At 42.7% G+C, this 27,513-nt stretch overlaps 1 protein-coding gene across 1 annotated transcript in view; it reads left to right on the forward strand.

Moving 5' to 3' along the window:
- Window positions 1-27,513, forward strand: part of SLC40A1 (solute carrier family 40 member 1) — a 299,923-nt gene that overhangs the window by 60,777 nt on the left and 211,633 nt on the right. The window contains exon 3 of the mRNA XM_044304309.1: window positions 14,641-14,800. Coding sequence (XP_044160244.1) covers window positions 14,641-14,800 — 160 coding nt within the window. The remainder of the gene's footprint in view (window positions 1-14,640; window positions 14,801-27,513) is intronic.

The raw sequence follows: 27,513 nt of genomic DNA on the forward strand, positions 1-27,513 counted from the left end.
TATGCATGAACTCTACACATGTTTAACTTTTATTTTTACGAGGTGTGGTGCATATACTCTACTGCTTGGGTGTGTCCTTTTATAGACTAGTCAACTTTTATGCATTTTTATGTAAAGTTACATTGTAATGCAAAATTGCATTAAAGGGGTTTCTGAGATTTTCTGATCAGTGGGAGTCCGACACCCAGAAATCCTGTGAATGGGGCTGAGCGTGATACCAAGCACAGATGCTATACAATCCGAATAGGTAGAAAACAATGAGGGTGGCACTCACAAATGTACTAAAATGAAAATCAAACTTTATTCATCCGGGATAACATTCAGCAGAGCTCATAGGGGCGAGATGTCAGTTTCTCAAACATAGTAGTGGCGACGGCCGTTTCGCACGACTTTGCGCTTCCTCGGGAGACTACATTGGTGAGTGCCACCCTCATTGTTTTCTACCTATTCGGGCTGTATCCATTGTTGGGCTTGTGCACTGCTATATTATATCCAAGGCATAGACGTGCGGTGGACTACTTTTGTTGGTTTGCAGTGACTGTCTAGAGTGTAGCAACTGTGCTGCCTCTTCCTTTTCTCATTTTGTTTCAGCCGCTATACAATGTTTGGCAGTGTGCTTGGTAAGTACGGAGAAGGCCGTGGCGTTTATGGGAGTGCCCTCTCAAAACAGCTGATTTATAGATGAATGAAAAAAAGAGAGGGAGCGTGTGTTGAGCCGTTTTGTATATCGGATTAGTTAAATAGAAATTGAAAGACGCTGAAAAGTGGGGGAAAAAAAGAGAATAGAAGAAGAGAATAAGGTGAAGGGGATTAGGTGGGGGGAGAGGAACACCTGGAAGAATGAATAAGTTTGTGAATAGATATGTGAAGTGTAGGCGCCAAGGGATACCCTCAAATATAATGAGTAAAGAAACCAAGAGAGAGAAAAGAACGAGAGAGGAATGGAAAAAAATAATAATTTATATAAAATAAATAAATATATATATATATATATATATATATATATATATATGTATATATGTATATATGTATATATATATATATATATATATATATATATATATATATATTAATATATATTATACAATAAAATGTGGTTGACCTTATTGTAGCTGCTCACACTTAATTGGACTGATAGTCCTCAACGACCTGACTAGGTTGCAGCATATGTATTAATAAGCAGAAAAGATTGTTGGATAAGTTGGTGGAGCGCCCAAGGTCAAGAGAATATAGGCTTTACCAATTCAAATTCATTTGATTGGATAACAGGTACAATGAAACTGTAACACAATGCAGATATCTAATTCGCCAAACCAATGTGCAGAGAGTGGCTTTTGGTCTGTCGACCGCTATGCGGTCCTTCAACCAATAAAACGAGATATCCCGTGCATTGATGATGCAGGATGATTACAGTGAACAATTTTATGTGCTACTCACATCACTAGGGGGGGTTTTGGCACAAAGGTTAAGAAATGACAAGCTCAAAGTCTTGTCTACAAATGCTCGCAGTTTAGGGAATAAGATCAATGAATTTGAGGCTATAATGGCATCTGAGAATATAGATGTAGTGGCTGTTACTGAGACGTGGTTCAAGGGGAGTAATGACTGGGATATATCAATACCAGGGTTCTCTCTATACAGGAAAGGTAGAGAAGGCAAGAAGGGGGAGCCCTGTATGTGAAAGATAGCATTAAATCTAATTTGATACAAGTTAGCGAGAACAATTTAGAGTCAGTTTGGGTTACCTTGCAGCTTGATAATCATAAGGTGACTTGTGTAGATGTGATATATAGACCACCTAGCCAAGTCAAAGAATTAGATGATCTACTAGTTGAGGAAATAGCCAAAATGACATTGTAGGGGGAAGTTATCATTATGGGAGACTTCAATCTTCCAGATGTAAACTGCCAGGAGTACAGATATTCTAAATTCCCTACTGGGATTATCTCTACAGCAAGTAGTGGAGGAGCCAACCTGGAAAAAAGCCATTTTAGATTTAGTATTCACAAATGGGAATTTGGTATCTGATATTACTGTAGGGGAAAGCTTGGGATCTAGTGATCACCAGTCAGTGTGGTTTACTATAAGTACAGCGACTGAGTCACACCACACAAAAACAAAAGTTTTAGATTTTAGAAAAACTGACTTTTCTAAAATTAGATTAGTGGTACACGAGTCCCTATCAGATTGGAACAGTTTCATTGGAGTCCAGGAGAAATGGGACTACTTAAAAGTAGCACTATTGAAGGCAACAGAAAATTGCATTAGGCTTGTCGGTAAAAGCAAAAAAGGGAGAGACCACTATGGTACTCAGCAGAAGTGGCCAATATAATTAAAAACAAAAAGATAGCATTTAGGAATTATAAAAATAAAAAAAATGAGGATGACAGGCAAATTTATATGATTAGGCAGAGAGAGGCCAAATGAGTTATAAGAGCTTCTAAAGCACAGGCAGAAGAGAAATTAGCTCAGTCAGGGAAAAAAGGCGATAAGGCATTCTTCAGATACATAAATGAAAAAAGGAAACTAAAACAAGGAATTGCCAAATTAAAAACATAAGAAGGAAGGTATATGGAAGAAGATAAAGAACTAGCTGACTGCCTCAATGAATACTTCTGTTCAGTTTTCACAAAGGAAAATGAAGGAGAAGGACCTCAGTTAGGAAAGAAGACTAATGAATCTTTTGATGCATGTGTCTTTACAGAGGAAGCTAAGTCAGCTGTCTAAAATGAATACAAATAAGTCACAGGGGCCTGATGGGATACACCCAAAGCTATTAAAAGAGCTCAGCGGTGAACTAGAAAAACCATTAACAGATTTATTTAACCAATCACTGGCAACAGGAGACGTCCCAGAAGATTGGAAATTAGCAAATGTTGTGCCCATTCACAAGAAAGGTAGTAGGGAGGAATCGGGCAACTATAGGCCAGTAAGCCTGACATCAATAGTGGGGAAATTAATGGAAACCATACTTAACCGCCTCCGGACCGCCTAACGCAGGATTGCGCTCCGGAGGCAGCTGTCTCAGGCAGAGTCGCGCATTGGTGCGTCATCTCAAGCCGGCCCGCGCATGCGCATCGCGGGCCGGCAAAAGTTAGAGGGGTATTACATCATCAGCCTGCCAGCCAATGATTGTGGCTGGCAGGCTGATGATTTTCAAAAAGCGAATCACAAGCCATTTAACACCTTATATTTATAAATATAAGGTGTTAAGTGGCTTCTCTGCTCCTCTGCTGGTCCTTTTGGTCGGTTGGTTCCATCAGAGGAGCATACATCACAGTGAGTACACAAAAAACACTACACTTAGCCCCAGATCACCCCCCATCACCTCAATTAACCCCTTGATCGCCCCTCTCAATCACCTAGTGAAAGGGAAAAAAGTGATCAGTGTAAACTGTCACTTTTTTTTTTTTCACTGGTATTGACTGTTAGGTTTTAGGATAGTTTAGGCCCCTTGGTTAGGTAGTTAGCGATCGTTTAGCGCCCAGCCCACCGTACCGCAGTCACTGATTCGCTGATTAGTGTATCGCTAATCAGCATTTGTACTTTTATATTATCTGTAAGTGATCAAAACTGATCAGTCAGATCTATAATAGTATTAGTGTCACCTTAGTTCGCCCTCCACCCAAAACGCAGTGTTTGCCCGATCAGGCCTGATCGGTCGCCCACACGTGCGTTCACCCACGCCCGCCCCGCCGCAGTGACAAAAAATATATATTTTTTTTTATCACTGCACAATCACTTTACAAGCGCTGCGGCGATAAAAAAAAAGAGTTTTGATATCTTTTATCAATCGCAGTGGCTTCCGGTACTTCGCTAGCCTCCCAGTTGTAAGACAGGCTTGCTTTTTTTCTTGGGTAGTCTCAGGGAATACCCCTAAATTTAGTTGTCCAAATGTCAAACAAGGGGTATTCTTCTGAAGAGGCCTACAGGCTTCTGACACAGTCGGATGAGGAATGGGAACCCTCATCTGACAAATCCAGCGGGTCAGAATATGAACCTGTAGAAAGCAGTGGCAGTCTGACCCAAAGTTCGGACGAGGAGGTTGAGGTCCCTGATACCACCAGGCGTACCCGGCCCCGTGTTGCTACACCACAGGTTGCGCAGGATCCGATCCAAGGGCAGCAGAGTGGGGCTGGCGCTGTCGGATTATGTGGTGAGGCATACACTAGCAGTGCAGCCCACCCTGGACCTAGTACCAGCACTGCCATACAACATGGTGAAGTGGCGAGCACCAGAAGGGCAGTTGAAGCTGGTACGGTGGCACGTGCAATAGTTACCCCGTCGCAGCCACCGCACAGACAGGCCCGTAGAGTCCCTAGAGTCCCTGAGGTGCTGGCAAACCCTGATTGGCAGTCCCCAACTTCAGCCGCACCTGTAGTTCCCCCTTCCACCGCCCAGTCTGGAGTTCGGGTTAAGACAGCTCAGATCGGTTCAGCACTGGGATTTTTTGAGCTGTTCTTGACTGCAGAGCTCTTGGACATAGTCGTGGCAGAAACAAATCGGTATGCCACTCAATTTATTGCCGCCAACCCGGGAAGCTATTATGCCCAGCCTTTCCGGTGGAAACCCGTCCAAGTTTCCGAATGAAAACATTTCTGGGCCTTCTCCTCAACATGGGTCTAACCAAAAAGCATGAATTGTGGTCATATTGGTTCGCGAACCCAATTCACCACATGCTCATGCTCTCTGCTGCCATGTCCAGGGCACGATTTGAGGCAATCCTGCATTTCCTGCACTTTAGCGACAACACCACTTCCCTCCCAGAGGCCACCCAGCTTTTGACCGGCTCCACAAAATTCGGCCCCTCATAGACCACTTCAACAACAAATTTGCAGATTTGTATACCCCTGAGCAAAACATCTGCGTAGACGAGTCCCTTATACATTGTACCGGGCGCCTTGGCTTCAAACAATATATCCCAAGCAAGTGTGCCCGGTATGGGGTCAAATTGTATAAGCTCTGTGAAAGGGCCACAGGCTATACCCACACATTTCGGATCTAGAGGGTAAAGATCAGACCCTGGAGGCGGTCTGTTGCCCTGACTACCTGGAGAGCAGTGGGAAGACAGCCCTCAGACTTGGTGTCACCCTTATTTGGCAAGGGGTACCATCTTTATGTGGACAACTTCTACACAAGTGTGCCCCTCTTCAGGCATTTGTTCCTAGAACAGATTGGCTGCTGTGGCACAGCGAAACCTAGTCGCCGGATCTTCCCCCAACGGATCGTTACCACCCGTCTTGCAAGGGGGGAGAGGGCTGCCTTGTGTAATGAAGAACTGCTCGCGGTGAAATGGAGAGACAAGCGTGACTTTTACATGCTCTCCTCCATTCACGCAGACACGACAATACAAATTGAACGAGCAACCAGTGTCATTGAAAAGCCCCTCTGTGTCCACGACTATAATTCGCTCATGAGAGGGGTGGACTTCAATGACCAGATGTTGGTTCCTTATTTAGTTTCCCGACGCACCAGATGCTGGTATAAGAAGGTGTCTGTATATTTAATTGGCTGTATATAATAGTTTTGTTCTCTACAGTAAGGCTGGGAGAACAGGATCCTTCCTCAAATTTCAGGAAGAGATAATCGAGAACCTCCTGTATCCAGGAGGTTCCGTGGCCCCAACCACCAGTGTAGTGAGCCGTCTACACGAGCGACTTTTCCCCAATGTCGTTGCTGGTACCTCAACCCAACCGTCGCCCCGAAAAAAATGTTGTTTCTGTAGCAGGAGTAGAATAAGGCGTGACGCCCGCTATTTCTGTCCTGACTGCCCTGACCACCCTGCCCTATGCTTAGGGGAGTGTTTCCGGAAGTACCACACACAGGTAGACTTGGCATAGGGATTGCATCTCACAGGACAGGCACACAGGGCTATTAGGGCCCATTCACACAGAGCTGCTGCAAACCTCTCCTTTCACCTGGGACAAAGTGCATAATGTACTTCGCTATATCTATGGGCGATTTGCGCTTTGCACATTGTCCCATGGGGAAGGACAGGTTTGTCCTATAATGGTAAAAAAAAAATCAAAAAAATCACTGGTAAGCAAAAAAGTTAATGTTCTGTTCAAAAAGTTAAATAAAGTTTATATGTTCCGTTCTAATGTTATTATAAAGTTAATAAATTTATTGCGTTGCGGCCTGGTTTTTTCTTTTTAGTTTTGTTTTTTTTACCTTCCAGGTGGACCAACCAATCGACTAGCTGCAGCACTGATGTGCATTCTGACAGAAGCATTGCGCTGCTGTCAGATTACACAAAAGTCGGTGTATGCGGTGCTGCAAGACGAGATTTCCCCTCTGCAGTAAAAGATACATTTGCCGAGGCATATGAGCTGAGGGGGAGGCGGTGTTCATGTGCTTTGGCAAACACTTTGTATATAAAAAAAAAATCCTGGCAATGATTTATTCATCCACATCGATTGATGTGAATGGAGAAATCGGGTTTGCCAGGGCATATGAGCTAAGTGGGTATGGATGTTGGGCGGAGCTCCTATGTCCTGGCAGACGCCTTTCCCCTCCTTTTTTTTTTTTTTTTTGGGCAGAGATTTTTTCATCCACATTGATCGATGTGAATGAAGAAATCTGTGCCGTTCTTTTTTTTCTTTCAGCACTAAGCCTGAACGGAAAAAAATATCTCATTACCTGTATGTTCAATATAAGGAGAATAGCAGAAACTCCTAATGCTGGCCATACGTGTAATGATTACGGAGACCCTCAAATGCCAGGGCAGTACAAATGCCCCACAAATGCCCTGGAATTTTAGGGGCCCGAAAGCGTGAGAAGTCTGGGATCGAAATGTCTAAAAATGCCCTCCTAAAAGGAATTTGGGCCCCTTTGCGTATCTAGTCTGCAAAAAAGTGTCACACATGTGGTATCGCCATACTCGGGAGAAGTTGGGCAATGTGTTTTGTGTCATTTTACATATACCCATGCTGGGTGAGAGAAATATCTCGGCAAAAGACAACTTTTCCCAATTTTTTTATACAAAGTTGGCATTTGACCGACATTTATCTCACCCAGCATGGGTATATGTAAAATGACACCCCAAAACACATTGCCCAACTTCTCCTGAGTACGGCGATACCACATGTGTGATACTTTTTTGCAGCCTAAGTGGGCAAAGGGGCCCACATTCCAAAGAGCACCTTTAGGAATTCACAGGGCATTTTTTACACATTTTGATTTCAAACTACTTCTCACACATTAGGGCCCCTAAAATGCCAGGGCAGTATAACTACCCTACAAGTGACCCCATTTTGGAAAAAAGACACCCCAAGGTATTTCGTAATGGGCATAGTGAGTTCATGAAAGTTTTTATTTTTTGTCACAAGTTAGTGGAATATGAGACTTTGTAAGGAAAAAAATAAATTAAAAAATCATAATTTTCCGCTAACTTGTGACAAAAAATGAAAAGTTCTATGAACTTACTATGCCCATCAGCGAATACCTTAGGGTGTCTTCTTTCCGAAATTGGGTTATTTGTGGGTTTTTTCTACTGTATGGGCATTGTAGAACCTCAGGAAACATGGCAGGTACTCAGAAAGTCAGAGCTTCTTCAAAAAACGGAAATTCACATATAACTTTTACCCAAACCATTTTTTTTTTTACCCAAAAATATTTTTACATTCAAAGACATGTAGAACAATACATTTAGAGAAAAATGTATATATAGATGTCGTTTTTTATGTTTTTTTTATTATAACTGAAAGTGATTTTTTTTTTGCAAAAATTTTGGGAGATTTCGATTAATAACAAAAAAATTTAAATGTCAGCAGCAATGAAATACCACCAAATGAAAGCTCTATTAGTGAAAAGAAAAGGAGGTAAAATTAATTTCGAGCATTAAACGGTGAAAGTAGTGTAGTGCAGAATTGTAAAAAGTGGTCTGGTCATTAAGGGTGTTTAAGCAAGGGGAGCTGAGGTGGTTAAGGAGAGGATTGTGGAACATCTAAAATCCCATGGATTGAAAGATCAAAAACAGCATGGGTTTACTTCAGGGAGATCATGTCAAACGAATCTTATTGATTTTTTTTTTTGATTGGGTGACTAAAATAATAGATGGAGGAGGTGCAGAAGACATCGCTTTTCTAGACTTTAGTAAGGCTTTTGATACTGTCCCACATTAGAAGGCTTATCAATAAATTGCAGTCTTTGGGCTTGGACTCCCATATTGTTGAATGGATTAGGCAGTGGCTGAGGAACAGGCAACAGAGGGTTGTAGTCAATGGAGTATATTCAGACCAGGGTCTTGTTACCAGTGGGGTACCTCAGGGATCTGTTCTGGGACCCATATTGTTTAATATCTTTATCAGCGAAATTGCAGAAGGCCTCAATGATAAGGTGTGTCTTTTTGCTGATGACAAAGATTTGTAACAGGGTTGATGTTCCTGGAGGGATACACCAAATGGAAAACTAGAGGAATGGTCAAAAATCTGGCAACGAAAATTTAATGTTGATAAGTGCAAGATAATGCACCTGGGGTGTAAAATCCCAAGAACAGAATATAAAATCAGTGATACAGTCCTAACCTCAGTATCTGAGGAAAGGGATTTAGGGATCATTATTTCAGAAGACTTAAAGGTAGGCAGACAATGCCATAGAGCAGCAGGAAATGCTAGCAGAATGCTTGCGTGTATAGGGAGAGGAATTACCAGTAGAAGAGGGAGGTCCTCATGCTGCTCTACAGAGCACTAGTGAGACCTCATTTGGAGTATTGTGCTCAGTACTGGAGACCGTATCTCCAGAAGGATATTGATACTTTGGAGAGCGTTCAGAGAAGAACTACTAAACTGGTACATGGATTGCAGGATAAAACTTACCAGGAAAGATTAAAGGACCTTAACATGTATAGCTTGGAAGAAAGACAAGACAGAGGGGATATGATAGAAACTTTTAAATTCATAAAGTGAATCAACAAGTTAAAAGAGGAGAGAATATTTAAAAGAAAATCTGCTTCAAGAGGGCATACTTTTAAGCCTTTGCCCCTCTAATTTAAAACTAATATCAGGAAGTATTACTTTACTGAGAGAGTAGTGGATGCATGGAATAGCCTTCCTGCAGAAGTGGTAGCTGCAAATACAGTGGAGGAGTTTAAGCATGCATGGGATAGGCATAAGGCCATCCTTCATATAAGATAGGGCCAGGGGCTATCCATAGTATTCAGTATATTGGGCAGACTAGATGGGCCAAATGGTTCTTATCTGCCGACACATTCTGTTTCTATATAATTTCCCCAGTTGTTTCCATGACAGCACAAACTGATTGCCTTCCTCTGATAGGACAGGAAAAAGCTCACAGAGGTTAACAACTCCACCCCCACCCCTCATCGACAGTGTTTTTCCTGTCCTATTAAGGAAGGAATGCCAGAGAGGTGCTGGGAGCTCCTCTGGGTTCCCTAGTCCTGTTTTTACCTTTTTTTTTTCTTCTCGCCCTGTTAAGGCAGGGTGTCATCCGTTAGACCGGACGTCGGTTCCGGCTCTTCCCTCCTCCAGGCGCGCTCTACGCCCGGGTCACCCGAATTCATGGTGTTCCCGGCGAAGCCCAGGCGGGCTTGAAGCAGTGCGGTAAGGGCGGCTGGAGCGACGCTATGACGTGCTTCCCTCCAGTCACCGGCAGATGATGCCGGGAGGCGTGGTCAGTGTTGTGACATCACGGAGGCCGCCAAATTAAAAAAGGGATGCCGATTCGGACCACTTTGAGGCCTCCACAGTTCACCTTACCTGCTGACAGCAACTCAAGTGGACGGGAGCTAAGAAGATGAGCGCCCCTACCACCACTGGCTCGGGTCCTGAGCCCCCTACCACTCTGGGTGGTGTAAGTAGCCTGCTGGCACCTTTTTTTTTTCATTGCGTATTTGCCCTGCTGTGGTTGACCCTTTCCTCCCTTGTGTGTTACAGGGAGAAAAGGAGTCTACCTCCTCTGTTAAAACCAGACCCAGGAAGTGCGGCGTCTGTTCTAAGCACCTTCCTTCCTCAGGGTCCAAGCTACTGTTTAAAGACTGCTCCTCTACCGTGGTGAAGGCGGAGTCCTCTAGTTTTATGGAGGAGATCAAGACTCTGGTCAGAATGGAGGTCCAATCAGCGTTGGCCGCTAGGGACCCCCCTGCCCCCCTATGCCCCAGCCCTGCCAGGGCCACAGACCACCCTCTTTCAGAGGCCTTGACTTCTCTGGGAGTGACCTGGACTCTGCCAACTCTGATTTGTCAGATGTGGGGACTTCTGCTAGATCTCTGGAATTGGAGGAAAGTAGCGAGTACAGGAGATTCCACTTTAACCCAGAGGATATCGAAGAATTGATCCGAACCATCAAGGCCACTATTAGGATGGAGATCCCTAAGAGGTCCAAGTAAGTCAGGAGGAGATTTTTTGGGGTTTAGGGGAGAGGCACAAATCAGTGTTCCCGGTCCCAGACAATGTCCAGAAGATGATACGGGCAGAATGGGAGAAGCCGGAGAAGGGTTCCTTTATCCCAAGGGACCTTTAAAAGGCGATACCCCTTCGACGAAGCGTACTGTGCTGATTGGGAGGCCATTTCCAGGGTAGACACTCCCGTTGCTAAGGTAGCGAAATGAACGGTCCTTCCGTATGAGGACTTTTCAGCATCTTTTCAATTTCTATTTAACTAATCCGATATACAAAACCGCTCAACACACGCTCCCTCTCTTTTTTTTTTTTATTCATTCTTCTATATACTATGGATACATTTACCTTTCTAAAGATTTACAAGATCTATCTAAAAGAATCTTCAATGAAATAGAAAATCGGAATATTCCGTCCAAATTGGACTCATGGAAACAGGGACTTCGTGACCTAAGATCATCTATTATGAATAAGCATGAAGAATGTCTCTTAATAGACACATCTCTTTCTAAAGATCTCAAGGAATTTATACAACATGAAATTGATTGGTACTTCTTGAGCCTCTAACTTTATCTAAACATCATACCAAGAGGTCTGCGGATATCCTTCAAACCAGTCTTTCTGAACGACTCGGAATTCACCAATAGTTGGTATGAACATATTGATGGATGTTCCAGATCTTTGATGAATACACTGATTGATAAACATCGTAATTTATGTGGCAGACTGGCAGCATGCATTGGCAGTACCCCACATCCTGAAACTCTTTTTCTTCCCTCTAGACATATTTTTAGAAAGTTAGAGTATAATGAAGTCCGCAAAAAATGTAGGAAGCTTGCACGTGATATACAAGATTATGAAACTGGGAAAATCAGACGCTGGCAATATAACCAGCAAACCCTTAGAGAGGACATCCAGAATCACAACAACATTTATCCCCTACCCTCCAATACTTGTACCTACCGAGCACAGACGACCTATCAAAACAAACCAATTCAACATGGTAACTGTCAAGGAACCATGAACCGGACGTACAAGAGATAAGTGGAAATAAGAAGGCTTTATTGAAAATCAAGCTGTAAGGCGAAAGTCCAAACGGATGGCTAAACCGAAGCAGGGTCTTGCGAAGCCAGAGGTCAGGAACCAGAAGGGTAGTCAGACGAAGCCTGGATCAGGAACCAGCAGGGTAGTCAGACGAAGCCAGGATCAGGAACCAGAAGCAGCAGCAGTCTTGGAAGCATGTGAACACAGGAGGACCAAGCAAGGAACTGAAGCCACAGACCTCCTATATATATAAGCTAGGCATCCAGCTCCTCCCAGTGGGAAGGAGAAGCCGCAGGGTGGGAGGCTACAAGAAACCCAGAAACCAAGATGGCCGCCAGCACATGTCAAACGAAGGGGAACAGCAAGAAGGTAAGACCATGACAGTAACATACAGAGTAGGACGTTCTATAGGAGTCAAAAGATACAATCCACTTCACTCCATCCAGTGCCGAACGACTTAAAGAGGACCTTTCACCAGAATTAAACTTCTAAAGTAACTATACAGGCATGTAGAGCGGTGCCCAGGGACCCCCCTGCACTTACTGTTATACCTGGGCGCCGCTCCGTTCTCCCGTAATTGCCTCCGGTATCTTTACAGTTAGGCTCCACCCAGGGGAACCTGCCGGCGCCTCCTTCTCCCATGCTGCAGCGCTGGCCAATCACATCGCTCAGCTCATAGCCTGAGAGGCTTTTTTCTCTCTCAGGCTATGAGCTGAGCGCTGTGATTGGCCAGCGCTACAGCATGGGAGAATTAGCTGACGGCAGGTTCCCCTGGGTGGAGCCTAACTGTAAAGATACCGGAGGCAATTACGGGAGAACGGAGCGGCGCCCAGGTATAACAGTAAGTGCAGGGGGGTCCCTGGGCGCCGCTCTACATGCCTGTATAGTTACTTTAGAAGTTTAATTCTGGTGAAAGGTCCTCTTTAAGCAAATCCGTTCCCCCTTCCTTAAAGAGAAACCATCTAAAATCCCCCCTCAAGGCCCATTAAATTCAGAGCACCACATTCACTGTGTAATGGGGAGGTTATAAGGACCAGTTCCAAGATGGCCCTGGTTAATATCACCCATGCTAACAATCACCCTTGTTTGAGTCAAACCACCGTTACATACCGTTTACATCTTATAAAGTAAAAAAAAAACTATTTTTTTTTGCAATTAGTGTAACTGTCATGTTTTCCTTAAAAAAAAAAAATCTATTTTAGCATATACGGATGTAGTAGAGTTAACACTCCTGTTTTCTGAGTTGTGTTATCTAATCTAAGCAAAGCCTTCAATTGCTTTTCAATGACTTTTGTCTCAAGATAACACAATGAGTTAAGAAATTTGAGTTAAAGTGCTGGAGTGCTGCAGCATTATGCATAAAGCAGACTTTAGTTTCTTCTGATATCAATGTTTTCCTTGAGTTTTTTTCCCTTAGTTATGTTTGTTTTACCCCTACAATATGAGGATCTTCTCAATATGGCTCCTCTGCCAGTTCTCTGAGGCCAAAACTGCCTTCCATACACTCTGGCTGGCAGGAAGCTGCTGGCTACAGCAAATCAGATTGGATTGCTGAGAGACACGCCTCTGAAGCCTAATGCAGGCATGCAATATTCCTGTCTTCTGTTTATACTTAAAGGGAGTCTGTCACCTAATCTGAGCCTTTTAGACCACCCAGATCAGGTTATAGAATCCTGTTCCCTCATTACAATGGTACCTTTATTTGTGCTGTTCCTCGCTGAGATCTTCCAAAAAAGACTTTTAAAACTTATGCTAATGAGGTTCGGCAAGTGCCCAGGGGCGGTGTTACTGCAGCAAGTGCCCAGGCCCCTTGGCAATGTGCCAAGAAAACCACACCTATTTCACCCCTCTGGCCCGCCATCCTTTCCTATTATTACCTCCTCCTCTTCATCACAATTCCTGCGCCTGCTAGAGGAAAGACGCTGTTGCGCCAACTCGCCCCTTCTTTGGCTTCACTGCCGTCTTCTGCAGCGGCTGTTTGCTTCCGCCCGCTGGATTTCGAGCTACGGACTGGGGCATGCGCAGTCCAACTCCCTGTTCCTCTGCCCATAATAAGTACAGCAGTGCGCAGGTGCAGGACAAGTGTGGAGCGGCGCAGGAGCGAGATTTGTGAGGGAGAGGAGGAGGTAACTTGCAGTTTGAACAACCTTAACAGCCAATATGAATTAAAGTGTATGGCCATTGTCTGCAAAATAATGTTCACTAGATGATTTTTTGTTCAACTGGTGTTCAACCATCAACCATCTATCTAATGTTTATGGCCAGCTTTACTCTTGTGTGAAACCAGCCTTATTGTTCACTGGAAAAATAATTCACATTGGTTGATGCAGTTTTTCTATATTGTTGATAAAAATGTTATGCAATTGTGAAACTCTGACAAAGCAAAAGTGGTCTCGAGGCAGAACCATATATTCCCAGTTGCATTTATCATTGTAGTGCACCACATTTTTGCAGTGTTTTGTTTTAATTGTGAAACTCAGACCACATTCACACGACTGTGTTTTGTGGATTGCAAAGCACGGACACTGGCCATGTCACCCCTCATTGCGGTGCAAACCAGTTGACTTTTGGGTGCTTCCTGGGCCTTGCGGCAACGCTGAAAAGGATAAGATGTACAACGAGTGCGCAATCCGCAGCCAAAGATAGAAGTCAGTGGGTCCACACTGTGATGCAGGGTGTACATGGCCGGTGTACGTGTTTTGAGGTCTACAAAACTGACATGGTCGTATGAATGAGGCCTTATGTGCATGCTAAATTAAATGCCTATCTTTAGGTTTCATGCACACCATTGTCTTTGGGATCAGCATCCGATCCTCATCTTTTGCACATTGCACACAGACCCTTTTATTTCTTTGAGTCCGCAAAAATAACGGACAGCACACATATGTCACTTGTGTGCTGTCTACATCTGTGTGTCAGTTCTGCAAATTATAGAACATATCCTATTGTCTGTATTGCAGACAAGAATAGTCATTTTTAGGAAATGTGGAGTGGACATGGAGGGTGTCTGTATTTTGCAGATCCGTGATCACATGCATGAGTCCTTATATGATGTTGTACTGCTAATTGTTGTTTTTTTCTAAAGTGAAAGCATATTCATTTACAGAATTTGTAACTGAAAACCTAAACTAAGTTTCAAAAATATTTCTGTTATGGTATCGCTTATGTAAAAAAAATAATTATAATGTAAAAACTATATATTTTGTTAGAGGTTTTCATTATTTTATTCTGCTCATTACAGGGAGATCGCATGTGGCACTTTGCTGTCTCACTGTTCTTAGTGGAACTGTATGGAAACAGTTTGCTTCTTACGGCTGTTTATGGACTTGTGGTTGCAGGCTCTGTCCTTCTTCTTGGAGCTATCATTGGAGACTGGGTTGATAAAAACCCACGACTGAAAGGTATATACATCAAAGTATAAACACTTGCACTAGTGTTTTTTTGCATGTTTTTTTAAGGTAAAAATTCCAGTTTCAGATGTTGGCTAAAGGTCTATGCGAAATATAAAACACAGGACACACCAGCTCTTTTTTGCTAGTGGTGTGTTTGTTCATTAACTGGCGTTTTTAGTCTTTCTTGCTTCTTTTGAAGAATTTAGCATGATGGAGATTTAGGGTTTTTTTTTTTAGCTGTTTTGCCAACACCTTCTGTACAAGGTAAAAAATCCAGTGATAAGCCACCCTGTGTACAAAAAGCATCAGAAAAAAGTCACACAAAAAGGTGGCCAAAAACAACTTTTTGTTGTGTTTTTTTTTTTTTTTTTTTTTTTTTTTTTTTTTACAGATAAACGCCAGAGCCCAATTCATGAGTGTAGGGCTACTTTCACAATTGCAGTAGCCTTTGCCGGCAGGCTATTCCGGCTAGTTTGCCGTTCTGCGGCTGAACCTCCATTATTAGTGAATGGGGCCGGAGCGGACCTCTGGCGGTACGGTGGACTTGTGATAGCACGGATCCAGCAGGCTGTTCCCCCGCCATAACAGCCTTCTGGACCCTGCTGCCGCAAGTGTGAGAGTAGCCTAAGAGCTAAATCAGACCAATTTAAGTTGGTGTGTGTGTAAATTTGATTGACATCTGTATTGTATACCGATAGCAGACTCAAAATGGCTATTAAGAAAGGGTTATACACACATGGACAAAATTATTGGTACATTTCCATTAAAGAAAGAAAAACCCACAATGGTCACGGAAATAACTTGAAACTGACAAAAGTCGTAATAAAAATAAAACATGAAAATAAGCTGATGAAAGAACATTGCTTTTAAATTGTGGTTCAACAGAGCAATTTCTGAAACAAACAAAAACTGGCCTGGACAAAAATTATGGTACCCTTAACTTAATATTTAGTTGCACAACAGTTTGAGACAATCACTGTAATCCAGTGATTTCTGTAACTCTCAATGAGACTTCTGCACCCGTCCACTGGTAATTTTAGCCCACTCTTCATGAGCAAACTACTCCAGCTGTCTCAGGTTTAAAGGGTGCCTTGTCCAGACTGCATGTTTCTACTCCTTCTACATTTGTTCAGTAGGATTTAAATCAGGGCTCATAGAAGGCCACTTCAGAATAGTCCAATGCCTTACTCTTAGCCATTTTTGGATGTTTTTAGCTGTGTGTTTTGAGTCCTCCAACTATGACTGAGGCCAAGCTTTCTGTCACTGGGCAGCACATTCCGCACCAGAATGCATTGATAGTCTTGAGATTTCATTGTACCCTGCACAGATTCAAGATAACCTGTGCCAGCAAAGCAGCCCCAAAACATAACCAAACCTCTAAGCTCTTTGAAAGTTGTTATGGGCTCTGGTTAACATTTGTATTATCTATCTCTGCAATTTGTGATCAATTTTCCTCTTGCGTCCATATCCAAGTAAGTGGACTACAGTCCTGTAGACCTTAAAGAGGACCTGCCGCCACTCCTGACATGCCTGTTTTAATAGCTACATGCATTCCCCATGTAATAATTCTGGAACATCTACTCTTATAGCTCTGTTGTGCCATTATTTTATTATTTCAACTAGAAATTCTGAAAGAATTACTAGCGTTCTTCAGTAAGGGTACAGAAGGGTGGTAACCAGTTGGGGGTGTTCTTGCACAGTCTCACTCTATCAGTGCTGCTATTGGCAGATTTTGCAGGTGCACACCCCAACTGGTTAACACACATATGTACCCTTATTGCAGACTGCTAGGAATTCATTCATAACTTCTAGTAGAAATAATAAAGGAATGATACAACATAGTCATAAGAATCAGTGCTCCAGAAGTGTTCTTACATGGGGAATGCCTGTAGCTATTCAAACAGGCATGTCAGGAGTGGTGACAAGTCCTCTTTAAACTTCTGAATAATATGTGCAACTGTAATAACAGGAACATCAGGCTTTTTGGAGATGGCCTACAGCCTCTAGCTTTAGCATTTTCTTTCAAATTTTTTAAAGCATTAAAATATGGCCACATGCTGATTAATCTATTATATAAAGCTGAGTGTATGTGTGTATTTTCGCTAAAGGAATCCGCACCATCGCATTTACAATCACAAAATTTGGCACACAGGCACATCAGGTGTCCGAGAAGGTTTTAAACTGGGTCTCAGCTCTCTAGGGCGTACCGTTCCTGAGAGATTCCCCAAAAATACATTAGCCAATAGAAGCTTGGTCACATGACCCTGATCAGCCAATAGAAGCTTGCAAGCCGTTAGCCTCCACTTACAGTTTTACTCCAGGTTTCCATAACAACCCAGCCATTTTTCTTCACTGCTGTAGGTGAGCTTTAAAGGAAATCTGTCACCAGGATAATTGCTATTGAAGTAAAGCCATGGCCTAATAGCATTTAGTACCTTATTTCAAGATGTGCCTTTGTTCCAGCAATAGATGTTTTTATCCTCTAAAAATCCAGTTTATTTGGTATGCAAATGAGCCAGTAAGGTGCCCAGAAGGGCGTCACTCTTGTAGGAAGGAGCCCAGACACGCCCCTTGCCACAATGTGTCTACCCTCAAGAGACAAACTTAAAACTCCACCCCCAGGTCACCTGCGAGTGAGGTGAGTTTTGTATGCGTTTTGCATTGTGTTCTTCAGTTTTTTCAGCGCGAGTGCAATGCATTTTGCACGTGCGTGAGAAAAAGCTGAATGTGGTACCCAGACCCAAACCCGGACTTTACTGAAGTTCGGGTTTAGGTTAGGTATTCTGTAGATTTTATCATGTTCCCTTATAACATAACATAAGGAAAAATAGTATTCCTAATACAGAATGCTAAGTAAATTAGGGATGGAGGGGTTAAAAAAAAATATAAACTCACCTCATCCACTTGTTTGCGCTGCTTGGCTCGTCTTCTTTCTTCTTCTTTGAGGACCTGGGAGGAAAAGGAACTTTGGTGACGTCACTGCGCTCATCACATGGTCCATCTGGACCATGTGAAGAGCGCTGTGACTTCACCAAAGGTCCTTTTCCTCCCAGGTTCTCAAAGAAGAAGAAAAGATGAGCCAGGCAGCGCGAACAAGTGGATGAGGTGAGTTTATATATTTTTTTTTAACCCCTCCATCCCTAATTTACTTAATACAGAATGCTAAGCATGCTATTATTTTCCCTTATAACCATGTTATAAGGGAAAATCATGAAGATCTGGTCCCCATCTTGATCGTCTCCTAGCAACCATGCATGAAAATCGCACCGCATCCGCACTTGCTTGCGGATGCTTGCGATTTTCATGCAGCCCCATTCATTTCTATGGGGCCTGCATTGCGTGAAAAACTCACAATATAAGGCCTCCTGCACACGACAGTATTTTTTAACATCCCGCAAAACGTGGTTCCGTTGTACCGTGATCCGTGTCCGTTTTTTCTTCCGTGGGTTTTCTGTGATTTTTGCAGGATCCACGGACATGAAAAATGAAAAAAAAATCTAAGTCAAGTTTGCCATTGAAATGATAGGAAAAAACGGACACGGATCACGGACACGGATGACAATCTTGTGTGCATCCGTGATTTTCACGGACCCATTGACTTGAATGGCTCCGTGAACCGTTGGCCATGAAAAAAATAGGACAGGTCCTATTTTTTTCACGGCCAGGAAACACGGATCATGGATGCGGCTGCCAAACGGTGCAGTTTCCGATTTTTTCCACGGACCCATTGAAAGTCAATGGGACCGCAGAAAAACACGTTAAACGGGACAACGGCCACGGGTGCACACAACGGTCGTGTGCAGGAGGCCTAAAGCTTGCTACGATTTTCACGCAACGCACAAGTGATGCGTGAAAATCACCGCTCATGTACACAGCCCCATTGACGTGAATGGGTCCAGATTCAGTGCAGGTGCAATGCAGTCACCTCACGCATTGCACCCGCGCTGAATTCTCGCCCGTGTGAAAGAGTCCTAAGAGTTCTTTTACGTAGGCTCATTTCCGCCCCTAATGAGAGCCGACCAATGTTACAAGTCGATCGGTGCTCGTTTAAGCATAATCGCCCAAGTAGATGGGTGCAGACTACTTCTGATTGTTCATTTGACCATTATTTCCATTATTTACAGCAGCTCCCCTTCTGTTTTCACAGGGCAATGTGCTGTTGCCAAATCCACATTTTTATGCCTGCAAAAAAGACTTGATTACATGTTTGCTGATTAGCAGGATGTTTACAGGGGGCAACTATCTAGAACTCTCTCCTTAGCGTTCTTTGAACCATGTTCAATGCGGTATACACCATGATGCCAAACAGCACAGTGACTACTTTTGACCCTTTAAATAGGCAGACTGACTGATTAAAAGTTTGAAGACTCCAGTGATGCCAATTAGGCTACTTTCACACTAGCGTTCGATCGGATCCGTTCTGAACGGATCCGATCATATTAATGCAGACGGAGGCCCCGTACAGTACAGATCCGTCTGCATTAATAACTTAGAAAAAATTCTAAGTGTGAAAGTAGCCTGAGCGGATCCGTTCAGACTTTCAATGTAAAGTCAATGGGGGACGGATCCGCTTGAAGATTGAGCCATATGGTGACATCTTCAAGCGGATCCGTTCCCATTGACTTACATTGTAAGTCTGAACGGATCCGCTCGCCTCCGCACGGCCAGGCGGACAGCTGAACGCTGCAAGCAGCGTTCAGCTGTCCGCCTGTCCGTGCGGAGGCGAGCGGAGCGGAGGCTGAACGCCGCCAGACTGATGCAGTCTGAGCGGATCCACTCCATTCAGACTGCATCAGGGCTGGACGGAGGCGTTCGGGTCCGCTCGTGAGCTCCTTCAAACGGAGCTCACGAACGGACCTATGAACGCTAGTGTGAAAGTAGCCTTACAGGACACAAATAATTTGTACAAAATATATTTGCAAGAATCTAAAATTTACAAAATAAGCGTAGCATTAGCTCCAGAATATTTTCTATAATTATGGCATTATTGTACTTTATTTGGTTTGCAGATGTTTCTAGCCATTGCAGCGTGCACTTGCGCATTGGGATGTGCTGACTGACCCCCTTTTTCTTGTAATAACAGGTTGAATTATTTTTTTATCTTTTTCTAGTGATACCATCATTTTTGTCCAGACCTGTTTCATTAGTTTGCTTTTAAAAATTATTCTGTTGAACCACAATTCAAAAGTAATGTCTGATTTTCAGTAAATTTTTATTTAATAATTTTGTCAGATTCAAGTTATTTCAGTGACCATTGTGGGTTTTTCTTTCTTAAATGGAAGGATACCAACAATTTTGTTCATGTGTGTATCTTTAATCAGGTGTGAATAAAGGCTATTGCAACCAATTTTTGTCATTGTTAGTTTAGATTAATTGGAACAATTTTCATTTGCGGAATGCAAAAAACGGAACAGAAACGGAAAAGAAAAACATTGGTGTGCAAGAGGCCTAACTGTGTTGCTGTCTCCTGGGGTTAATGTCTTGTGTTAGCTGAGATGCAGTATGTCACTCCTCCAAGCTAATGCTTCTAACATTTTAAAAAATGAAAGTAGTATAAGTTACCGTTTTTCGCCCTATAAGATGCACCTGCCCATAAGACGCACCTGGGTTTTTGAGGAGGAAAATAAGAAAAAAAATATTTTTAACCAAAAGGTGTGCTTTTGGTGGGTTTTAACCACCTCAGCCCCCCTAGCTTAACCCTTTCATGACCAAGGGTCATTGATGCCCCAGTGTCCAGGTCAAAATTTACAAATCTGACATGCGTCACTTTATGTGGTAATAGCTTTGGAACACTTTTACTTATCCACACCATTCTGAGATTGTTTTCTCGTAACACATTGTACTTCATGATAGTCATATATTTGAGTCAATATATTTCACCTTTATTTATGAAAAAATCCCAAATTTACCAAAAATTTGGAAAAATTCACAATTTTCCAAATTTCAATTTCTCTGCTTCTAAAACAGAAAGTCATACCTAATAAAATATTCATTACTTAACATTCCCCATATGTCTACTTTATGTTGGCATCATTTTTGAAATGTAATTTTATTATTTAAGGACGTTACAAGGCTTAGAAGTTTAGAAGCAATTCTTACAATTTTTAAGAAAATTTCCAAAACCCACTTTTTAAGGACCAGTTCAGGTCTGAAGTCACTTTGTGGGGCTTACATAGTGGAAACCCCCCATAAATGACCCCATTGTAGAAACTACACCCCTCATGTTACGCAAAACTGATTTTACAAACTTTGTTAACCCTTTAGGCGTTCCACAAGAATTAAAGGAAAATGGAGATGAAATTTCTAAATTGCACTTTTTTGGCAGATTTTCCATTTCATAATTTTTTTTTCTTTAACACATTGAGAGTTAACAGCCAAACAAAACTCAATATTTATTACCCTGATTCCGCGGTTTACATAAACACCCCACATGTGGTCGTAAACTTCTGTACGGGCACACGGCAGGGCGCAGAAGGAAAGGAATGCCATACAGTTTTTGGAAGGCAGATTGTGCTGGATTGGTTTTCTGAACGCCATATGTTTTTTATTTTTCTGCCCATCGTCTTGTGCAGGGGCTCGTTTTTTGCAGAAAGTGTGGAGGTTTATATTGGTACCATTTTTGGGTACATAGGATTTTTTGATCATTCATTATTACACTTTATGGGGCAAGGCGACCCAAAAATTGGCTGTTTTGGAACAGTTTTCATTTATTTATTTTTACAGCGTTCATCTGAGGAGTTAGGTCATGTGATAGTTTTATAGAGAAGATCGTTACGGACGTGGCAATACCTAATATGTATACCTTTTCTTATTTATTTAAGTTTTACACAATAATAGCATTTCTGAAACCAAAAAAATGATGTTTTAGTGTCTCTATAGTCTGAGAGCCATAGCTTTTTTATTTTTTGGGCGATTGTCTTAAATAGGGTATCATTTTTTGCGAGACGAGGTGACGGTTTGATTGATACTATGTTGGCGGTCAAACGCCTTTTTGATCGCTTGCTGTTGCACTTTTGTGATGTAAGGTGACAAAAATGGCTTTTTTTTACACAGTTTTTATTTTTTATTTTTTATGGTGTTTATCGAACGGGGTCTATCATGTGATATCTTTATAGAGACGGCCGTTACGGACGCGGTGATACCTAATATGTGTAGTTTTTTCATTTTTAATTTTTTATAGGAAAATGTTTTTTTTTTTAATTTTACATTTTTATTTAATAATTTTTACTTTTATTTTTTTTTCACTTTTTTTTTATCAAGTCCCTCTTGGATCATGAAGATCCAGTGGGGCTGATGGCTGTACTATACTTTGCAATGCTCTTGCATTGCAAAGTGTAATACATTCAGATGCCCTGTAGGTGGCAACAGCGGACGCTTTTGCAAAGCGTCCGGTTGCCAGGGCAACCATCGGGCTGCCATCGCAGCGCAGCAGCCCCGATGGTGGAGAGAGGGAGCCCCCTCCCTCTATGAACCCCATAGATGCCGCTGCCGCAGCATCTATGGGGTCACAGAATTTACAGCAGAGTGTCAGCATAGAGCTGACACTCTGATGATGGCGGCGGCTCAGGAATGGAGCCGCCGCCATCAAACAGCAGGGGGGCAGACGGGGGTCAGCGCTGGAAGGGGGGGGAGGGAGGTATGACAAGGCAGCAGGGGGCGGACTCAAGGAGGGGGCAGTGCCGCAGCACTAGGAACAGACGGAGGGGGCACAGATGGGCCTGCACAGATCAGGGCAGGGGGGTAAGTGTCTGCAGGCACAGATCGGGGGCGGGGGGCTGCATAGATGGGGGGCTGCAAGGACACTGATTTCAGGCTCTGATCTGCAGAGCGCAGATCAGAGCCTGAAACCGGCATTTTAACACTGCCGCGATCCGATTGGTTAGTCTGCACAGACTAACCAATCGGATCGATTGCCGGCAAGGGGCCACTCTGATTGGTCCCTTGCCGGCATTACTGCACTGTATGCTGTCCGTGACAGCAGCAGGGCAGGGGCAGAAGCTTTAATCCAAGCGCTTTGCAGCGCTTGGATTAAAGAGCTGCCAGAACGTTTATATACGTGGTAGCTGCACGGGGTATGTGCAGCTATCACGTATATATACAGATTGCGGTCGGGAAGGGGTTAAACACCCTTAATGACCAGACCACTTTTTACGATTCTGCACTACACTACTTTCACCGTTTATTGCTCGGTCATGCAACTTACCACCCAAATTAATTTTACCTCCTTTTCTTCTCACTAATAGAGCTTTCATTTGGTGGTATTTCATTGCTGCTGACATTTTAACTTTTTTTGTTATTAATTGAAATTTAACGAAATTTTTCACTTTCAGTTGTATATATTTTTTTAAAAAACGACATCTATATTTACATTTTTCTTTAAATTTATTGTTCTACATATCTTTGATAAATAAAAAATGTTTGAGTAAAAAAAAAAAAAATGGTTTGGCTAAAGGTTATAGCTAGGGATGAGCGAACTCGAACTTTATAGTTCGGGTTCGTACCGAATTTTGGGGTGTCCGTGACACGGACCCGAACCCGGACATTTTCGTAAAAGTCCGGGTTCGGGTTCGGTGTTCGTCGCTTTCTTGGCGCTTTTGTGACGCTTTCTTGGCGCTTTTTGAAAGGCTGCAAAGCAGCCAATCAACAAGCGTCATACTACTTGCCCCAAGAGGCCATCACAGCCATGCCTACTATTGGCATGGCTGTGATTGGCCAGAGCACCATGTGACCCAGCCTCTATTTAAGCTGGAGTCACATAGCGCCGCCCGTCACTCTGCTCTGATTAGCGTAGGGAGAGGTTGCGGCTGCGACAGTAGGGCGAGATTAGGCAGATTAACTCCTCCAAAGGACTTGATTAACTGATCGATCTGCAGCTGTGGATCATTGAGCTGCTGATCCTCAATTGCTCACTGTTTTTAGGCTGCCCAGACCGTTTGTCAGTCACATTTTTCTGGGGTGATCGGCGGCCATTTTGTGTCTTGTGGTGCGCCAGCACAAGCTGCGACCAAGTGCATTTAACCCTCAATGGTGTGGTTGTTTTTTGGCTAAAGCCTACATCAGGGTGAAGCTGTCACACCAAGTGCATTTAACCAGCAATAGTCTGTTCATTTTTTGGCCATATACAAAATCAGGGGCAAGCTGCGCCTGTCACCAAGTGCATTTAACCCTCAATGGTGTGGTTGTTTTTTGGCTAAAGCCTACATCAGGGTGAAGCTGTCACACAAAGTGCATTTAACCAGCAATAGTCTGTTCATTTTTTGGCCATATACAAAATCAGGGGCAAGCTGCGCCTGTCACCAAGTGCATTTAACCCTCAATGGTGTGGTTGTTTTTTGGCTAAAGCCTACATCAGGGTGAAGCTGTCACACCAAGTGCATTTAACCAGCAATAGTCTGTTCATTTTTTGGCCATATACAAAATCAGGGGCAAGCTGCGCCTGTCACCAAGTGCATTTAACCCTCAATGGTGTGGTTGTTTTTTGGCTAAAGCCTACATCAGGGTGAAGCTGTCACACCAAGTGCATTTAACCAGCAATAGTCTGTTTATTTTTTGGCCATATACTACATCAGGGGCAAGCTGCGCCCGTCACCAAGTGCATTTAACCCTCAGTAGTGTGGTTGGTCAAGCTGTGACACCAAGTGCATTTAACCAGCAATAGTCTGTTCATTTTTTGGCCATATACTACATCAGGGGCAAGCTGCGCCCGTCACCAAGTGCATTTAACCAGCAATAGTGTGGTTATTTTTTGGCCATATCCCAGTCTAATTCTGTCACTAAATCCATACCGGTCACCCAGCGCCTAAATACTAGGCCTCAAATTTATATCCCGCTAAATCTCTCGTTACCGCTGTCCTGTTGTAGCTGGGAAAGTTATTTAGTGTCCGTCAAAGCACATTTTTTGTTCTGGGTTGAAATACAATTCCCAATTTAGCAATTTCATAATTTAGTGGTTTCTGCTATATCAGAGCTATTTGAAATCTATCCCTAAAAGGGTAGATCATATTGAAGGTGCACATAGGGTCATTCAGAATAACTTCACACACACCCGCTACTGTGTATTTCCAAGTCTAATTCTGTCACTAAACCCATACCTGTCACCCAGCGCCTAAATACTAGGCCTCAAATTTATATCCCGCTAAATCTCTCGTTACCGCTGTCCTGTTGTAGCTGGGAAAGTTATTTAGTGTCCGTCAAAGCACATTTTTTGTTCTGGGTTGAAATACAATTCCCAATTTAGCAATTTCATAATTTAGTGGTTTCTGCTATATCAGAGCTATTTGAAATCTATCCCTAAAAGGGTAGATCATATTGAAGGTGCACATAGGGTCATTCAGAATAACTTCACACACACCCGCTACTGTGTATTTCCAAGTCTAATTCTGTCACTAAACCCATACCTGTCACCCAGCGCCTAAATACTAGGCCTCAAATTTATATCCTGCTAAATCTCTCGTTACCGCTGTCCTGTTGTAGCTGGGAAAGTTATTTAGTGTCCGTCAAAGCACATTTTTTGTTCTGGGTTGAAATACAATTCCCAATTTAGCAATTTCATAATTTAGTGGTTTCTGCTATATCAGAGCTATTTGAAATCTATCCCTAAAAGGGTATATAATATTCAAGGTGCACATTGGGTCATTCAGAATAACTTCACACACACCCGCTACTGTGTATTTCCAAGTCTAATTCTGTCACTAAACCCATACCTGTCACCCAGCGCCTAAATACTAGGCCTCAAATTTATATCCCGCTAAATCTCTCGTTACCGCTGTCCTGTTGTAGCTGGGAAAGTTATTTAGTGTCCGTCAAAGCACATTTTTTGTTCTGGGGTGAAGTACAATTCCCAATTTAGCAATTTCATAATTTAGTGGTTTCTGCTATATCAGAGCTATTTGAAATCTATCCCTAAAAGGGTATATAATATTCAAGGTGCACATTGGGTCATTCAGAATAACTTCACACACACCCGCTACTGTGTATTTCCAAGTCTAATTCTGTCACTAAACCCATACCTGTCACCCAGCGCCTAAATACTAGGCCTCAAATTTATATCCCGCTAAATCTCTCGTTACCGCTGTCCTGTTGTAGCTGGGAAAGTTATTTAGTGTCCGTCAAAGCACATTTTTTGTTCTGGGTTGAATTACAATTCCCAATTTAGCAATTTCATAATTTAGTGGTTCCTGCTATATCAGAGCTATTTGAAATCTATCCCTAAAAGGGTATATAATATTCAAGGTGCACATTGGGTCATTCAGAATAACTTCACACACACCCGCTACTGTGTATTTCCAAGTCTAATTCTGTCACTAAACCCATACCTGTCACCCAGCGCCTAAATACTAGGCCTCAAATTTATATCCTGCTAAATCTCTCGTTACCGCTGTCCTGTTGTAGCTGGGAAAGTTATTTAGTGTCCGTCAAAGCACATTTTTTGTTCTGGGTTGAAGTACAATTCCCAATTTAGCAATTTCATAATTTTAGTGGTTTCTGCTATATCAGAGCTATTTGAAATCTATCCCTAAAAGGGTATATAATATTCAAGGTGCACATTGGGTCATTCAGAATAACTTCACACACACCCGCTACTGTGTATTTCCAAGTCTAATTCTGTCACTAAACCCATACCTGTCACCCAGCGCCTAAATACTAGGCCTCAAATTTATATCCCGCTAAATCTCTCGTTACCGCTGTCCTGTTGTAGCTGGGAAAGTTATTTAGTGTCCGTCAAAGCACATTTTTTGTTCTGGGTTGAAGTACAATTCCCAATTTAGCAATTTCATAATTTAGTGGTTTCTGCTATATCAGAGCTATTTGAAATCTATCCCTAAAAGGGTAGATCATATTGAAGGTGCACATAGGGACATTCAGAATAACTTCACACACACCCGCTACTGTGCATTTCCAAGTCTAATTCTGTCACTAAACCCATACCTGTCACCCAGCGCCTAAATACTAGGCCTCAAATTTATATCCTGCTAAATCTCTCGTTAGTGCTGTAGCTGGGCGAGTTATTTAGTGTCCGTTCAAGCACATTTCTTGTTCTGGGTTGAAATACAATTCCCAATTTAGCAATTTCATAATTTAGTGGTTTCTGCTATATCAGAGCTATTTGAAATCTATCCCTAAAAGGGTAGATCATATTGAAGGTGCACATAGGGACATTCAGAATAACTTCACACACACCCGCTACTGTGTATTTCCAAGTCTAATTCTGTCACTAAACCCATACCTGTCACCCAGCGCCTAAATACTAGGCCTCAAATTTATATCCTGCTAAATCTGTCCTTAGTGCTGTAGCTGGGCGAGTTATTTAGTGTCCGTTCATGCACATTTCTTGTTCTGGGTTGAAATACAATTCCCAATTTAGCAATTTCATAATTTAGTGGTTTCTGCTATATCAGAGCTATTTGAAATCTATCCCTAAAAGGGTATATAATATTCAAGGTGCACATTGGGTCATTCAGAATAACTTCACACACACACGCTTCTGTGCATTTCCAAGTCTAATTCTGTCACTAAATCCATACCGGTCACCCAGCGCCTAAATACTAGGCCTCAAATTTATATCCCGCTGAATTTGAATACAATACATTGGGCCAAATAATATATTTGTTGTTGTGGTGAACCATAACAATGAGAAAAACATCTAGTAAGGGACGCGGACGTGGACATGGTCGTGGTGGTGTTAGTGGACCCTCTGGTGCTGGGAGAGGACGTGGCCGTTC

Source organism: Bufo gargarizans, chromosome 8, assembly GCF_014858855.1.
Source record: "Bufo gargarizans isolate SCDJY-AF-19 chromosome 8, ASM1485885v1, whole genome shotgun sequence".
Lineage (NCBI taxonomy): Eukaryota > Metazoa > Chordata > Amphibia > Anura > Bufonidae > Bufo > Bufo gargarizans.